Here is a 16,533-nt window from a genome sequence, read left to right as displayed (position 1 = left end):
TAGTTGCCTTTTCTCCTTAACTTGTCTTTCAAATTTTTTTATAAACACTGACCCAAAATATAGCAATATCCCAATGATGACCAGAAGCAAACTATTAACTTACTCTCTACAGCCAAAGATAAACATCACAAGGCAGTTAACATGGATTTCCATGTTTGAGACTGTTTATCCACATTTCCAAATCACAAGAGCAAGTTCAACTACAATGGTATCTTTTTCATCATGTTTTTTATGTGTATGTGCACGATTGGAGCAGCCATTTTCAGTGTATTTGGCGGACAATAAAAGTCCTTCATTCTAGTGGGAAAGGGGGAATCTTGCATTGTACAGACTGCCCCATCTCTCCCTTACATTCTAGTGGAAAAGGTGTATCTTGCATTATACAGACTGCTCCACCTCTCCCTCACTAATACATCTTGGATGATGTTCCACTGAATGTGCCCAGCGCATCAGTGGGTTCTTATGAAATGGTTAGCAGTGATAGGCATCACTTGAACAATGATCATGTTAGAATGAGATGTATCAATCTGGCTTTGTGCAAAATAATGGGCTTAGTATGGTTTACTGAACAGGTAAATAGAGGTAAATCTGTTCAGTATCTATTATGTTTTCTATAAATCAGTAAAGTTCAGTATCACTCTGATCAACTGATTTCAGCGGGGTTTCACAGATATTTCACCACTCAGTTGAACTATAAAAAGCTGCTCACCTGGAGCGGGGACATTTTTTCAAGCAAGTCTCTCAGCATGTCCAGTTGCTCAAGACTACGAGATACTATTTTCATAGTGCATTTTAATTGAATCAAATAAATCTGCTAATTCTTTTTGACCTCTACAGCTGAAAACCAGTAGAGACCATGCCAATAGCATTTAGTGGCTGCTACTGTTGGCGAGTGGAGTTCAGCTGGAGCTGGAGTGCAGGGGGTTTTCCATCCAGTTATCTATCGGTGCATGTGCTTCTATTTTAACAGATCTTGTTGCAAAGTTGGTGCAGGGAACATATTTTTATAATTTTACCTTTATTACAATGCCAAGATTTTTTCGATTCTACTCAATGTAAAACATCCATACATCTATAACACTGCAATCTACTGTATGCTCTTAAAAATTCAAACAAAAAAAAGTCATTCTCATACCACCCTGGGCATATAATAAAAGTTTTATATTGGTTACAAAAGATGTTTAGAATAAACTGGAAAGTACAGTTCAGCATTTTATCCTTAGAAAACAAGTCGCAGGAGTTGTTGAAAGAACACAAATGCAGATGGTCCATGCATTTAAACATTTACTCTCCATATGCTGAGCAGAGAGGTACTGTCTGAAATACTTTATAAAATAGATGCAATTTTGTGTTCTAAATGTGAAGCTAAAGGTGCTTTGAAATCATCCACGAGCCTTTGTTATATGCCATTATAACACAGTGATCTTAGACTAGCTTATGAAATACGCAGGCAATTATGCAGTAAGCCTATCTATCCTAAGAAAATCTCAGCTAACTGTATAACCTCCTTAATGGTATATGTGCTATCTGTATTAAGCAATAACATGAACATGTTGGAAGATAACTTCCACCCAGTTACTTTTAGCAATGTATATACAGATTTGGGGGCAATTCAGAAATCTTTTAGCAATAGAGAAGTCCAAAGTGTGATACTTGAAGGCTGATCTTTCAATAGATACTTTTAAATATGTACAATGGATTTAACAGCAATCTCTCACCCTGCAAGATATTAGCAGCCTATTAACCGCATTCCCATATCATGTGAGCAATGATAATCCAATGGATAATAAACATATAATCAAAGGTAACACAACACCTATCATATCATATTGACAGAGAGAACATAAAAGTAAAGTCTCTTGTAATTACACATCAAAGTATTTGACTCTTTAAGTGCTTAAATGATGGCTTTTGGTATTGAATACTTGTCACAGCTCTTTCTGAAATATGACATTTACCACTTGTAAAACCAACACACCACATTACAAAGTATTTCCCTGCCAGGCCAGTTTACATATAAATTCCTGCCCTGCTGGACCAGAGACAAACAAAGGGATTTGTAATCTCTAGAGCTCTCATGTTCTTTGGAATACGTTAGGTAAATTAGCAACTAGGTCAACATGTCATTTTGCTTACATTTAACTGGAAATTACTATTTCAGGGAACTGTTTTCTGCAAATGTTAAAAGTCACCTTTCTTTAATATAGCCTTTCATCTTCCTATGTATATTTTGGAGATAACTGTAATTGAAACTCTACAGAACAAAATATGTGAGGTACAGTTATACTTAGTGGTATATAAAGTTTGGTGCCCATAGAGATGTATAATTAGGACTTAGTCTAAATTCCATGCCTGTTTTATTGGTTCAAGGGAGGAAAATACTAATTTTCTACTTATCAGTTACTATGCAAAGATTTGGATTTCCATTGATTTAATTTTCTACTATATTTGAGCACACTTTGCATTGTGTATAGTTCTAGTTTGCATATTTGAAATTACATCCTAATTTAATTTTCCCGATTTCATTTATTTTTTTTTAATTGCTTTTCATTTTCCTAATGTTTAACGCTTCAGCAGAAAGGAGGCCATACCCATTCATCAATAAGGAAGGTTTGATCACATGCTTCAGCGGGCCTACACTAAATGAAATTTCTCTTTGAAACTAAGGAGCTGATTTATCATGGCTTGATTTTTTTTTGGGGGGGGGGGGCAGTAATAACACTGTAAAAATTGTGCATTTACCAATTTGGTTTCTTCTCTGGAATGAATTGTTTGCAAAGTACAGGTAATAAATCATGTAATGATTTGAAGACATCCACATCAGTCTGCCACCAGTTTAACTTTACAATAGGGGCTCATTTACTATTGTGAAATTGCACCACTAAGGGCCATGTACAGAGCTCTATTCTAGAAAGGCAAAGGGCTGTACTTTTGGCTATCATCTGCAGTCTTCTAAAAAGAGGCCTATAGATGTGTATTTAAAAAAAAAGATCGATAGATGTTTCAATTACATACCAAACACATGTATAGTATATGCTTTCTAAATATATCAGTATGACCTTAACAGACTGCAGGGAAATACGATTGCTCCCGTAGAGAAATCAAGAATTTTTACATATAAATTGCATATTTTTATCCCTCGGGAGAAGCTTAAAATATACTCAGTTAGAAACCTATGACACTATAAGGGTTTGGCCTCTTCACAAAGTGACAATTTCAGTCTACACCAAATTCATTAAAGGATTCAAATGCATTTCCCTGGAGACCAAATTAAAAATCCATCTTACATCCCTACTGTTTAAATTTATACTAGAACTGGTAAAAAAAAGGGTTATCCCATGAGCCCAATAACCATTCAGTCTCTCAATCAAGGCCTGCACGTTTACAATAAAATGTAATTTCTTACAGTGATACATTTCAAATGTGTTCTAATTTCAGCTTCAAATGAACAGTATACTTTATACAAGATGGGTGACTCTCCTGTTTTTTTTTTTTCAGTCTCCAGTATACTTTCCTGGACAGATAATAATTTAGCATTTCATGTGGCATGGTCATATCTAGAGTGGATTGGTGGCCCTTGTATGCAACTCACTTACATAATATCATACATGAATATCATACTTACATAATATCATAAAAGTTTGGAAAGAACTAGCAAACACAACATTGTAATAATGTAGATCAGTTCTTAGTAAAAAGCAACTAGTAACAATGCAGTTGTCTACTCAAGTATTTCCACCTTTGCCAGTAGAGCCGTGTATCTGTTACAGCAGTGATCCCCAACCAGTGGCTCGTGAGCAACATGTTGCTCACCAGCCCCTTGGATGTTGCTACCAGTGGCCTCAAAACAGGTGCTCATTTTTACATTTCTGGTAAGGGGGCAAGTTTTGGTTGCATAAAAACCAAGTATAATGCCATACAGAGCCTCCTGTAGGCTGCCAGTCCACATAGGGGCTATTAAGTAACCAATTATAGCTCTTATTGGCACCCCCAGGAACATTTTTCATGCTTGTGTTGCTCCCCAACACTTTTTCCATTTGAATGTGGCTCACGGGTATAAAAGGTTGGGGATCCCTGTGTTACAGTTTGAAAACACTGTGGGAAGGATAGCTGCTATCCATGGTCCTGAACCTTTGGCAAAGTGTGACTTTTAATAGGATGAAATTAAAGGATACTGATTAGCATACTCAGCATTAATTAAAGATAAATATGCTGTAACCTGACAATAAGAACACCAATATAACCGTTCTCTTTATTTTTATTTTATAAAAAATATGGGTAAATTTGTCAGAGCTGTTTTACTATTTTAATACAGGTATAGGATCCGTTATCCAGAAACCCGATATCCAGAAACTTCAGAATTATGGCAAGGCCATCTCCCATAGACTCAATTATAAGCTAATAATTCTAATTTTTTAAAATGATTTCCTTTTTCTCTAATAATAAAACAGTACCTTGTACGTGATCCCAACTAAGATATAATTAATCCCTACTGGAAGCAAAACAAGCCTATTGGGTTTATTCAATATTTAAATGGTTTTTAGCAGACCTAAGTTGTGGGGATCCAAATAACAGAAAGATCCCTTATCCGGAAATCCCCAGGTCCCGAGCATTCTGCATAACAGTTCCCCTACCTGTACTGTAAAAGCACAACCAACCTGTTATAAATCAAATTCTACTGGTCAGGCCAAAATTTAGACATAACAGTAATATATATATATTTTTTTCAATAGATGCACCAAATACATCATTTTTGGACTTGGGTGCATACACAGTCTTCAAGCAGATTCCAAACTGCATTCAAACCCTTATGTCCATATTCATTTGTTAAAATTTCTATCACCTCAAGTAAGCAAGAGGTTTGTTTCACTTGGAACGTCTGTTTAATAGTTTTTGTCCCTAATTTACAGGGATTCACCCATCTTGCATTTGATTTGTGTCTTTTGTATGAAGAATTAAACATTGGGATCACATCAAATGCATCAAAACTTATAGGAATGTTATATGAAATGCCTATACTCCTACTATTCCCACAATGTCTTCCCTGCACGGGATGGCATGTAAGATCTTATATTGTTACTATATATTTGCAGTCAGGACATGTTTTCCCTTTGTAGCACAGTACATAAATAAGAATCATGCTGTGTATTTTCAAGTTAACCTGGTATTTTCTAAAGATTACATTTTGAAGGAATGAGGTTAAATGCAACCAGTCTGTTTCCAGAAAACAGTTAATTTCCCAGCCTCTTTGTTAAGAGTACTTAAGAAACCACAGCAAGAGTAATATTTAATTGGGTAAATATTTCACATTTTGCATTTTTTGCTTTGAAGACATAAAAGGAATGCACAGATCATTGAATTTGTTATCTCTTTACTGTAGGGACAACCGATGACTGCTGTGCTGCTCCACTGAGCTCACCCTTTGGATCCACTCAAGAAGTGCCGCTCCTGAACTGAATCCTGAACATGTTCCTTTCATTGATTTCAAAGGCGCTTATTCCTTACAGAATACATGGCTTCACTGAAAGGAAACTTAAAAAGACTCATACTTTTAGTATCCCTACAGCAATATTCTTGCTGAGCAGCGATTACAAAAATCATCTAAAGATATTTTCTTTCTTGGGAGCTCAGCCAGCGCACTTGCTAGGTCAGAAATGGCTCACCCATGACCCACCAGTAGCTGTTGTACGACACCAGTAAGAAAATGTTTACCATATTGACCAAAGGAATATTTCTGGGACCTGTAATTCAGAAACAGTGGTAGTGCCAGGAGCAAGTTAAATCTCAGAGCGCTGCCTTTCATCTTGCTGGCCATACCACTGTGTATACAGCCTGCTAGAAGTCATCAGCCAAGTTCTCATGCCACTGAAAATTAATAAAACATAATAAAAGATGCAAGTATGCTCGAACAACCAGATTTATATATCTATTTTATGGCATCAATAATGCACAAAAGGAGAGAAAGGGAAATTTATATTTGCTGCATATTACTGCTGACGTCAATAGAAAGCTGATTGCTTCTGAAATTAGACCTTTAGCATTCTACTTGGTGGTTAATTGCCTGGAACAAATAGACACTGTTCCAAACAATGGTGCCTTTGTTTTTCTATTGTAAGATTGCTCTTAGCTTATGTGATCATTTATTTATGCATTATATTAATCCTATGACATTTGAGAATAACCAACAAATAGAAGCATTAATACATTATTGGCTTATTACTGAATCATGCAAGGGCAGTGCTGCGCTGTTAGGGGCAGTTTTATAGCATGCATCTGTTATCCTGATGGATGTTTGTTTTATAGAATGAAACTGTTTTTAAACTGCAGCTCTCATAATTCTGCCAATGCTGGTTCACAAATAGGCAGAGAGCTCTTACCTATGAACAGTGCACATCCTTAACATATCATCAGAGAAGCAGTACAGATGAGCCATTCCAACTAAGATAAGCCAAATTAAACTAAAATATCAAATACAACTCTAGGCGCAGCCTGTAGTTTAACTGTAAGACTTATGTTATAGGGAAGGTATTTTTAGCCTGTGGAAATGAACCTGAGTACCTTGCTAGCAAGTATATTATTATAAATTATAGTTATTTAAGCACTTAATATGTGACATGACTTAATCACATAGTATTGCTACTCAATTACATACAATCATTGTATTCCAATTAAATTTAGATCCATTATGTCCTATGGAACAAGTCACACATATGTATGCCCCATGTTAAAGCTGTAACAGGTGAGGTTTATGTTTTTTGGGCCACCTAAGATGCATGTTTAAATGCTCTTTCTACACCTAATGTAAATATGTGATACAATGCTCCACTTTTTCCCACAGGAGATAGTTATATTGATATATGGGGTCACTGCTCTTGCAATGGTAACTACTATATCTATGTTCTTTGTTGTTCCTGTGGTCCTCTATAGGGGAAATATCACAGAAAATACATGAATAGATCTCCCCACATAGGTTCTCAATGAATTGTAAACAGGTGTCCCTTCTGGTTCCTAGACACTACAGATTGTGCACACAATCCTAATGATATCCTATTTAATGCCTTAGAACATGTACAAATATCTCCAGTGGTGATAGGGTAAAAACATCTAAAGTGGAGGGAAGTTTGTTGGATAGATTAAAAACATTACAACCTAAAAGATTAAATAGTTTGTAAATAGTTTGTATTTAATGATTTGTTGTATTGTTTGCATTATTCTTTACAATTCTGTTTTTATTACAAACTCTTTATCTTCAGCAATAGGGGTTACGTATGTGTGACTTATTCCATAGGACATTATGCTTTTAAATTTAATTGGAATGCAATTACCGTTTATAATGGAGTAACAATAGTATGTGATAAAGTAATTTGATGCATTAAATGCTTATATAACTAACTTGCTTGCTAGTCAGCAAAGGTTTGATGAAGGTAATGGATGCCTAAACATTATGTAGGTTGGGGAAGTGGATTACCCCTTAGTACAGACACCTTGACTGTAAATTCAACAGTACAGTGGTGCAGTCAATTGATTAATCCGAGATATATTGATATCAGATAACATAAGAAAAACAGAAGAGAGTGGAGTTATAACAGATTTCAATAAGGATTTCATAACCAGTATAATGCTATATGCATTGAAGCAGGCTTTTTGTCAAACTTCCAACATGGAGCCTAACCTGGATATCAGTGTTGCCTGACAGTTCAAAATTAATTCTACATAAAGCTCTTTTGAAGTATTAGTGCAACAGTCACTGTTATCCAGACTGCAAGGATTTAACTGTTTTCCCTCTTTTTGTGTGGAATGCTTTGTTGCCACTTCCTTTTCATTTTTTTTAATACATTACATGTTTTTATATTTTACTTTTTTGGAGGGGGGCACAAGTGTGTTAAAGCAAGATCAATCTTTTCACAATAAGAAAGTTCAGCCTTAGTTTGCTGACTATTAGACAGCAAATTACTTTGCATTTGTGGGTTTCATGTCAGAGATAAGATTGTTGAGACAATGTTGATTCTTACAATGAGTTATCTATGCAAAACTGCACAATTTTACTTATACATTTTAAGCACAATAAAAAAGTGGGATCATTTTCTATGCTATCTATATATTTAAACACCAGTTCATTTACCCCTCCATATTTATGGCTTTTAATAAATGTCCTACAGACAATAAATAAATAATAATAATAATAATGAACATGTAATGGGAAAATACACTTGGGCACGGTTCTTTGGAAACTCACATCTATGCTGGTAAACAACACTGACCTTTTTGTATATATAATCTAATAAAAAAAAGCAGAAAGGCTAGTGTATTTGTGATTCAAAAACATTATGGAAACATACATTGTTACAGGGGAAACAAATATATATGCATATATGTACCGATAGCTAAGAAGATGATAGATGTTGGGTGCTCCCAGTTGTTTCAAGGCATAACCAGAGAGTGTTTAATACATTATTTTGGACAGTAAGAAATAAATACATGTCAGACTTAAAATATCTAATGAGCAATCAGCACTAAAGACAATTAAATAATGTGAATGATTAGGAAAGAACATTTCCTCCCTAAGCACCAACATATACTTATAGCACATAACAATACTTCAGCTGATGAGCCAGTGACTTGTATTCTAATGGTTTGTTGTACTTGGATCAGTGCAAAACTCAGATGCCTATTTTCTACTGCCAAACTGTGATTATACAATCAATAGCAGGGGTTACAGAACATGTCTCTTTGCCTTATTTGGAATCACTACCGGGGTCATTTGTCTCTCTTTCTTCATTACTATAGCTTTCAATGATATTATTATCAATGTCTCTCTCTATTACTGCTCAATTTTGAGAAAGGGAATAACAGAGACCTTTTCTGCCCCCTTTTTAATGGCTTTGCCATTGTTGTCCCAGAGATTCATGAGCTTATCACAGTATACATACAATACACATGTTGCAAGTGTCAGTTCCAATTTCTTACCACTTAATACTTTTCTTAAATCTTTACAAGCTATTTCTTATTTCAGAATTAAATGCACTTTCTGGGTATCTTGCGTAATGGTTGCCTAAACTAAAAAATCTAAAATTCTTGATTGATTTCATTTCTTTGAAATGATGAAATCAGGCATCAGTAGAAAAAAAAAGAAACCAGCCTCAGGTGTGTGGTTAGAAAGCACTATGGAAAAAAAATTGACAATTTATGTTTTCCAGTCTCACCATAAATGGTAGTAATGCATGTGGTTCCTTCGTGAAAGTCTATTAAACACTGTACTGTACAAGATTGGGTATCCGTCGTATTAATCTTGTACAAATGATCATTTTTGGATTTGTTATTGTTAGGAATTTGTTCATTCAACTCCAATACTGTCTCTCAGTATTTGTGAGCATGTGTCAATTCGCCCATTTGTTGCTGAGCAATGATGTACTGTAATCCGAATCCATCAGAGGTCAATCTATATATGTCTCACTGTGAATTCCAGCTCCTCATCCAGACCATTTGTTTCTTGACTCAACGTTTAGCAACAGATCAAAAGGCAGATGCACTGGTTGATTTGATATGGGGATGGGAGGTGACTAGATCGTATAGTTTGGTGGTGTTAGCAGCCATTTCAAAGCCAGACATATCACTTCAGTTTTTTGATGAAGAACTTAAAACATAAATTACAAAGATAACAACGGCACTCACAGTAATTTTATGGCATTAATGGAGACCCTTGGAAAGAAATATTCCTATGAGTTAATAATGCAAATGCAATGTTAGCTTGGGTGTATTATTCACTAGAACAGAGATCTGCTTTCCGTGGGCAAACTAAAGACTCTGATGGAAATGTTTATAGTGTAAATATATCCCTCAATAAAATGTCCTCCTCTATGCTTACATAAATAATAAAGAGATTTTTTTTCCTCTAGAATTTTTGTTTATGAAAATAAATCTGTCCTACATATTAGAATAGTCAGATAATTAATTAATTTATCTTTAATTGGGGGTCACTGAAATGTGACATAACCAAGGAATCCATACCTGAGACACACTACATTGAAACAAGACAATCTGATTTAAAACAATGAAATAAGATTGGGAAATAATACATTTGATCCCTATCCATCTAAATAGCCTTAACGGAGTTTTATCATTGGCAAATTTGTATTTTTTTTTTTTTGTTTTTTTGCTTTGAATTTAGAATACTGGTTAAACACGTCGGGTGCTCAAAATTTCAGTAAAAAAAGCCACAACAACTGTTATGGTGCCTCACTCTAATCAAGCATCCTACATATTCCCAGTGTAAAAAAGGAAGGGGGAGGGGGGGAGAAAGAAACAATTATAAAGGACAAATAAAAAAAACTGTCTTACCCGTAGGTACCAGTTAAATTTGCAGAAATTCTATACATTTAGGAGATAACAAATTAGAAAACTGTCCATAAATTCAGAAGTACTGTAGAAGACAAATATACAGCTCCCCCCCCCAAGAATGGCTGAATTGCTCTTCTCACCCCAAATATAGTTGCAGTTTGCTGTTTTGCCTTGACATCCACATGTGGGCTTTCAAACAACCAGTCTCAGTGAGACAATGGATTCAGGTGCAGTTATCCACCACCACTGTGTAAGCTGTAATGCTGAGCATTCCAATGACTGCTGTGACATCTCAAGGCTTGATGCCCCTGTGGCATATCAGATTGTCTCTATGCATGTAGTTGAGGAAACTTTTTTGCACACTGCAAAAACAGGAGCAAATATTAACCATTTTCAGTGGTCTACTTTAATTTCCCACATATATATTTGAAATATGTAACAGCAGCTTCTTCCTCATTGGTTGTATTGGTGGAAGATTTATAAAAACAAATCTGCTATCACAGGTTTATTTCTGTGTTGTTGTGTTTTGCAGGCACTTGAGTTTATTTTTTTATTTTTTTTTATCTTTTAACATATGAAGACATTTCTTGGAAAGCAGGAATAGGGAAAAAGAGGTTAAGTAGGGTTGGATCTTCACAAATGGACTTTTTCTAGCCCAAGATGTCCAAATAGATCGGTGAAGCCTTTCCTAGTGCCTGGAGGATCTTGCAGATTTCTTTGATGTTTAATCTCAGCTGTGGTTCTCTTTGCCAGCATCCCAACATAATATCGTAGACTTCCTTTGGGGCCACTCTTGGTCTTTCTAAGACACGTCCCTGGGTAATGCACTCAATCACCTGTTTTAAAGAGAAACAATTACAGATTTGTCCTAAATTACTTCCAGGGCTGTGTATAGAGTAACTATTAGCTAGATAGATCATATTTCTCATGTATTATCTTCTTCTAGACTACAATTTGCCAATTATTTGTCAACTCTTGTGATATCCAATCAGTTTGATCTGTGCACATTTAACTCACACACTTTGGTTTTTGTTATGACAATAAATGCATTTTACCCTTCATGTTGCACTTTATTTAGGCTATAAGTGCATGAATAACCACGAATTCTACAGTATCAATTTGATTGTATACCTAGTTATAAGCAGCCAAGGATAGCTTATGTTCCAAATAATTTGCAGTAAAATATATAAGGGTATAGATACTGTTTGCAGAAATTATTTACATTTAAAAATTGTTTGAAGCTCCCATATATACAGGTTTCCAGTCAGTTCAGCTGACTGGTATGGGAAGTCCTCAGCATATGAATGAACTGAAAAAGCTGCTCAGATGAGTAGTGAAACGTCTTCAATGATTACTTAGCAAGTCCAGTTGCTTTAGATTTACTTATGCTAGATATACCATGACCTGGATGAATGAAAATCTAAGTTTCTCTTTCCACATATAAGGCTAAGCCTTTGGCTTTGCACCTAAAAATCAAATAGTATATGAAATTACCTCTGTGTTTGATAGCTGGAACCATGGTTGTTTTCCATAAGTGAAAATCTCCCACAGGATAACACCAAAACTCCACACATCACTTTCGGTGGTAAACTTTCTGTACATTATGCTTTCAGGAGGCATCCAGCGAATAGGCAGCATTGTATGTCCTCCCACCTAAAGACACAGAAACAAACTGACATTTCTATTTTTATTTTCAAAACATATGGGATTGTAGGGAATGGAAATATATATAAAAAATTAATTAAATTGCTTAGCTCAGACATTATTTTTATCCTCAACATTTTGACCCATATTTAGTTTGTTATTGAAAATTATAGGTTTTTTTTATTTTTATTAAAATTGTTCAAGTAGTTATTTCGCTTTCTTATATTAACCAGTTATCTAGTTGATCAATTATTCCATTTGAAATTATTTTTTTTTGTTTAATTTTGTGAATATTGTTTACATAGGAAATTAAATATATAAACTTTTTATTGTTTAAAAGATACATGACAAAATGCTGGATCTTATGATAATATAAGTTTGCTTAACTTTCATGAGCTTCAGTTGGGTTTTATAATGTATTTTTTCCTAATAATCATAAGTAGTGATGAGCAAATCTGTCCAGTTTTGCTTTGCCGAAAAACGGTGAAAAATCTGTGAATTATTTAGCCCACCATAAGTTATACTACTTCCGATATGCAACAATCCATGATAATTACATGAAAACTTAGCCATGTTCAGCTCCTACACCTTACATGTAGTTTACAGTATTTATCAAAATCGAATTTGTGAATTTTTCAAAATTTTTCTAATTTGAATAAACTCTTTAAAACTCTCAAAATTTACCGAACTTTAACCTGTGTTTTTAATTGAAAATTTTGAATATAAAAAGTTAGATAGAATTAAACCAAGGAAATAACTGAAATGCAGTGATTTTGCATTCTACTTATAATTTTCAATTGGTCTACAATCTCTCAAAAATAAATTGAGAAATTTGTAAAACAGAAATTGAAAAAAATAAGCTTAAATTTTTCTAGAACTTGTGCATTAACTCTCAAGCTTTTCAGAGTTTTATATTTATGGTTTTTGGGGTTTTTTTGTGCTTAACAAATTAGTTTTGGGAACCCAAATACAAATTTAGATCACAAAAAGATTTTTTCGTAATATAAATGTACAAATGATAAGCATTATAATACACCTTTGCATCATTTACAGACTATTAATTTAAATTTTGGTCAAAATTGTTCTTTTTCTTACAGATGCAGATGTCAATAGACACCCTGATACTGTAGGTACTGTGCCAGAATGAGATTGCCTTACTAATCCTTTCAGTATGGATAAGTATGGATGGAACAATTATGATGTTGTGTTGTGTTATGCCTGGTGATCACTTGACCCAGATGTGCATAGGTAAAATAGTATTAATTAAACTAGTTGAACTGTTCTAAAATATAGGTTTAATAGTAATGAATTTTATATTTGTCTACAGACATAAGACACAAGTCGTCAGGTCTATTCTATGGGATATTTATCAAAGACTGAAGTTAGATTTCGCCACAGTCCACTAGAGTGAAATTCTGCCACTCTTCATTCATATCTAGTGATGAGCAAATTTTTTCGCCAGGCATTGATTTGCAGCAAAATTCTGCATTTCTCCATTGGAAAATTGTTATGCAAAATTTCCCAAAAATTTTGCTGCAAAAAGTTTGTGTGAAAAAAGGCTTGGTCGCATAAAAAGCGGTGCAGTTTGCAAATTTTCCGGTGAAGCAAACAGGACAGATTTGCTCATCACTATTCATATCTATAGCCTTTTTAAAGGTGTATTTAGCGAAGGGTGAACTTTTACTAATCGATAAATACTCTTTTAAAAGTCCCATAGGATTTAATGGAGAGTAGCGGAATTTCACTCTAGCGGACTGTTGCGTGCTCTAACTTCACTCTTTCATAAATATACCCCTATGTTTAATGCCTAACAGAAAGTAAATGACTAAAGTTGGGGCAATGTGTGGAGAAAATGTGTAAACAAATGTCACTGTGGAGACCCATATATCTCATCCAGTAATCAGGTTTATTAGATAATGCACAACATGTTTTAGATTCAATAATCCTTCATCAGGTGCTCAGTATACAAAGTCTATAACCAAAGTAACTTTATACCCCCACACAACCAACAAGAGTGTAAGCTCCAGTGTGTGGCCAGACCAACAACAGTGACAGCTCCAATGTGTAGCAAGCCATATAGAAATACAAGTTCCACTATTCCCTTACAGAGCATTACCCTCTTGTGGCCTGCTCCGCACCTTATTATTAATTAACATGACTAATCAAAACTGGAGAATGGACTTCTGTTACTAGCATACAATGTAAAATTGATGTGATGCAACAATAAGGTGCATTTCTGAAGCAGGCCACAAGAGGGCAATATTCCATAAGTGAACTGTGGAACTTGTATTTCAATGTGTCAGGCCAAACACTGGAGCTGACACTTCTGTTGGTTGCATGTGGGTATAAAGTTACTTGGGTTATACACATTGTATACTGAGCACCTAATGAAGGATTATTAAATCCGAAACATGTGCATTATATAATAAATGTGATTACCGGATTAAATACACGGTTCTCCAGAGTGACATTTTTAACTCTGGATGGTTTGACAGTGCCTCTACTCTGATGAACCCATACACAAGGCTACAAGGGATACATCACCTATCCTCTGCTGGTATCCAAGGTATGAAGCACCATGTTTTTGACCAGAATGCATCTTGGGCCCTTGTTTTAGCACCAAAGTTTCGTATGAACGCTGTCAACTCTTTGTGCCGTGTCAGTCATATGAAAGCTGCAAGAAAGGATGACCTCTATGGGCAACACTTGCACCTACCTCTACTTAAATAAATTGTTCATTTTTGCAGCAGTCCTATCATTTCATCAAGGGGATATAGTGTATAAACTTACAATTAGTAGCACTGAATATTATTTATAACCATTAACTACCAATGGTACTTGGGATGACTGTGCACTTCAAATAACCCAGTGGGGGAATTTTAGGTAACATGATCACAGAATTAAAAAAAGCTGCAATCTAAATCTAAAACTCTACCTTTGTCTCTGAATTGTAAATATAGAACTAGTTCTTTAAATATGGAAGGATGAAAAGCAATATTAAGTAAATTTATATTGTAGCACTATATATACTTGGTGGTACCTTCACTCAGGTTATGTCATGAGTAGAAGTATTGGTAGAAAGATCTCCAGGTTGAACTATAACTCCTTATACATTCACTGTAACAAAGAATCTTGGGCATGAATAGCTCTTAACCAGGCATAGTAGCTATATTAAACAAAAAGATATGCTTCTGGTTTTTAATAGGAGCTTCTTGTTACTTTCTTTAACCTTATTATTCAGGCCTTCTTCCTCAGGTCCCCAAGCACATCCACCCTTGGCACCAAGTTGCACCAAAGAGACAGAACCACTAGTTTTAGGTTTTAGCTGGCATGTTTTCTATTTTTTGCAAAAGACAGTTTTGTGGGGAAAAAAAAATAACAATTTTGTTAAAACTCAATTGGGTGCAAACAGTCAGTTTAGGAAGTTATTCACCTTTTTTGCATTCGTTTTGCCCAACAATGATCCTCGAGCCATCATAAATTAGTCCCTAAGTGTTATAGTTAATCATTAGTCTTTACATTTTTAACTTTAACCTTTGTTTAAATTGGCCTGAATTCCCAATTTCTAGTAAAGTATACTGAGTCAAAAATGGAAAATCTAGTTCATGCCCTTTTAAAAAAATAAAATAATAAAAAACTCATCAGTATGCTGTTAATGTTATGTATATGGATATTCTTTAAAATGCTTTTATTCTTATTGACAAGAAAACAAATGGGAGGCAAGAAAGGCATCAGGGAAAATCCAATCAACACATTCTCTACTCCACCGTTTATAAAAAGGGCAAATAAGTACTGAATAGTATAAATTTCAATCTGCAGATATTTTAATGACCACACTTACTTATACAACAATTTACTGATTATACTTATAAAACGAAAGACTAATTGGCCATATCCCCTCTTGCTCTTGATATAAATGAACTCTGTGAATATCAAAACGATAGACCTAGGCAAATGCAAAGTGGAAAAACTGAGATAATTAGAATTTTCTCAGATGAACAGATAAAATATGGAAGTGTAGTGCAATTAAGCAGATTAATAAACTGTTATGCTAAAAGGGAAACCTGAGTGTATAGTAGAGTTTGTTGGGTCTTCTAATTGTGGCTTGAGGGATATCCCATAAAATAATAAAGGCTTTGTGGAGCAACTATTGCCCTCCATCAAATTTGTGTTTGTTTATATTTCATTAAAGAAGACTTGGTAAGGGGCTTTAATAGTATATCTCTTTAGTAACATAGTAACATAGTAAGTTGGGTTGAAAAAAGACATAAGTCCATCACGTTCAACCATAATGCCTATATATAACCTAACTACTAGTTGATCCAGAGGAAGGCAAAAAACCCCATCTGAAGCCTCTCTAATTTGCTGCAGAGGGGAAAAAATTCCTTCCTGACTCCAAGATGGCAATCGGACCAGTCCCTGGATCAACTAGTACTAAGAGCTATCTCCCATAACCCTGTATTCCCTCACTTGTACTGAGAGCTATCCCCCATACCCCTGTATTCCCTCACTTGTACTGAGAGCTATCTCCCATAACCCTGTATTCCCTCA

The 16,533-nt window shown here is 34.9% G+C and overlaps 1 protein-coding gene across 3 annotated transcripts in view; it reads right to left on the bottom strand.

Annotated features, from left to right (window-relative positions):
* Positions 1–4,720: 4,720 nt before the first annotated feature.
* ntrk3 (neurotrophic receptor tyrosine kinase 3) overlaps positions 4,721–16,533 on the bottom strand; it is a 347,933-nt gene continuing 336,120 nt past the window's right edge. For all 3 annotated transcript variants that reach the window (XM_031899231.1, XM_004912649.4, XM_031899232.1), the window contains 2 exons: positions 11,833–11,991; positions 4,721–11,174 (listed from right to left, as the gene is read on the bottom strand). In XM_031899231.1, coding sequence (XP_031755091.1) covers positions 10,989–11,174; positions 11,833–11,991 — 345 coding nt within the window. In that variant the 3' untranslated portion in view covers positions 4,721–10,988. The remainder of the gene's footprint in view (positions 11,175–11,832; positions 11,992–16,533) is intronic.

This window comes from Xenopus tropicalis, chromosome 3 (assembly GCF_000004195.4).
Source record: "Xenopus tropicalis strain Nigerian chromosome 3, UCB_Xtro_10.0, whole genome shotgun sequence".
In the NCBI taxonomy this organism is placed as follows: Eukaryota; Metazoa; Chordata; class Amphibia; order Anura; family Pipidae; genus Xenopus; species Xenopus tropicalis.
This window is presented reverse-complemented; position numbering and strand designations above follow the sequence as displayed.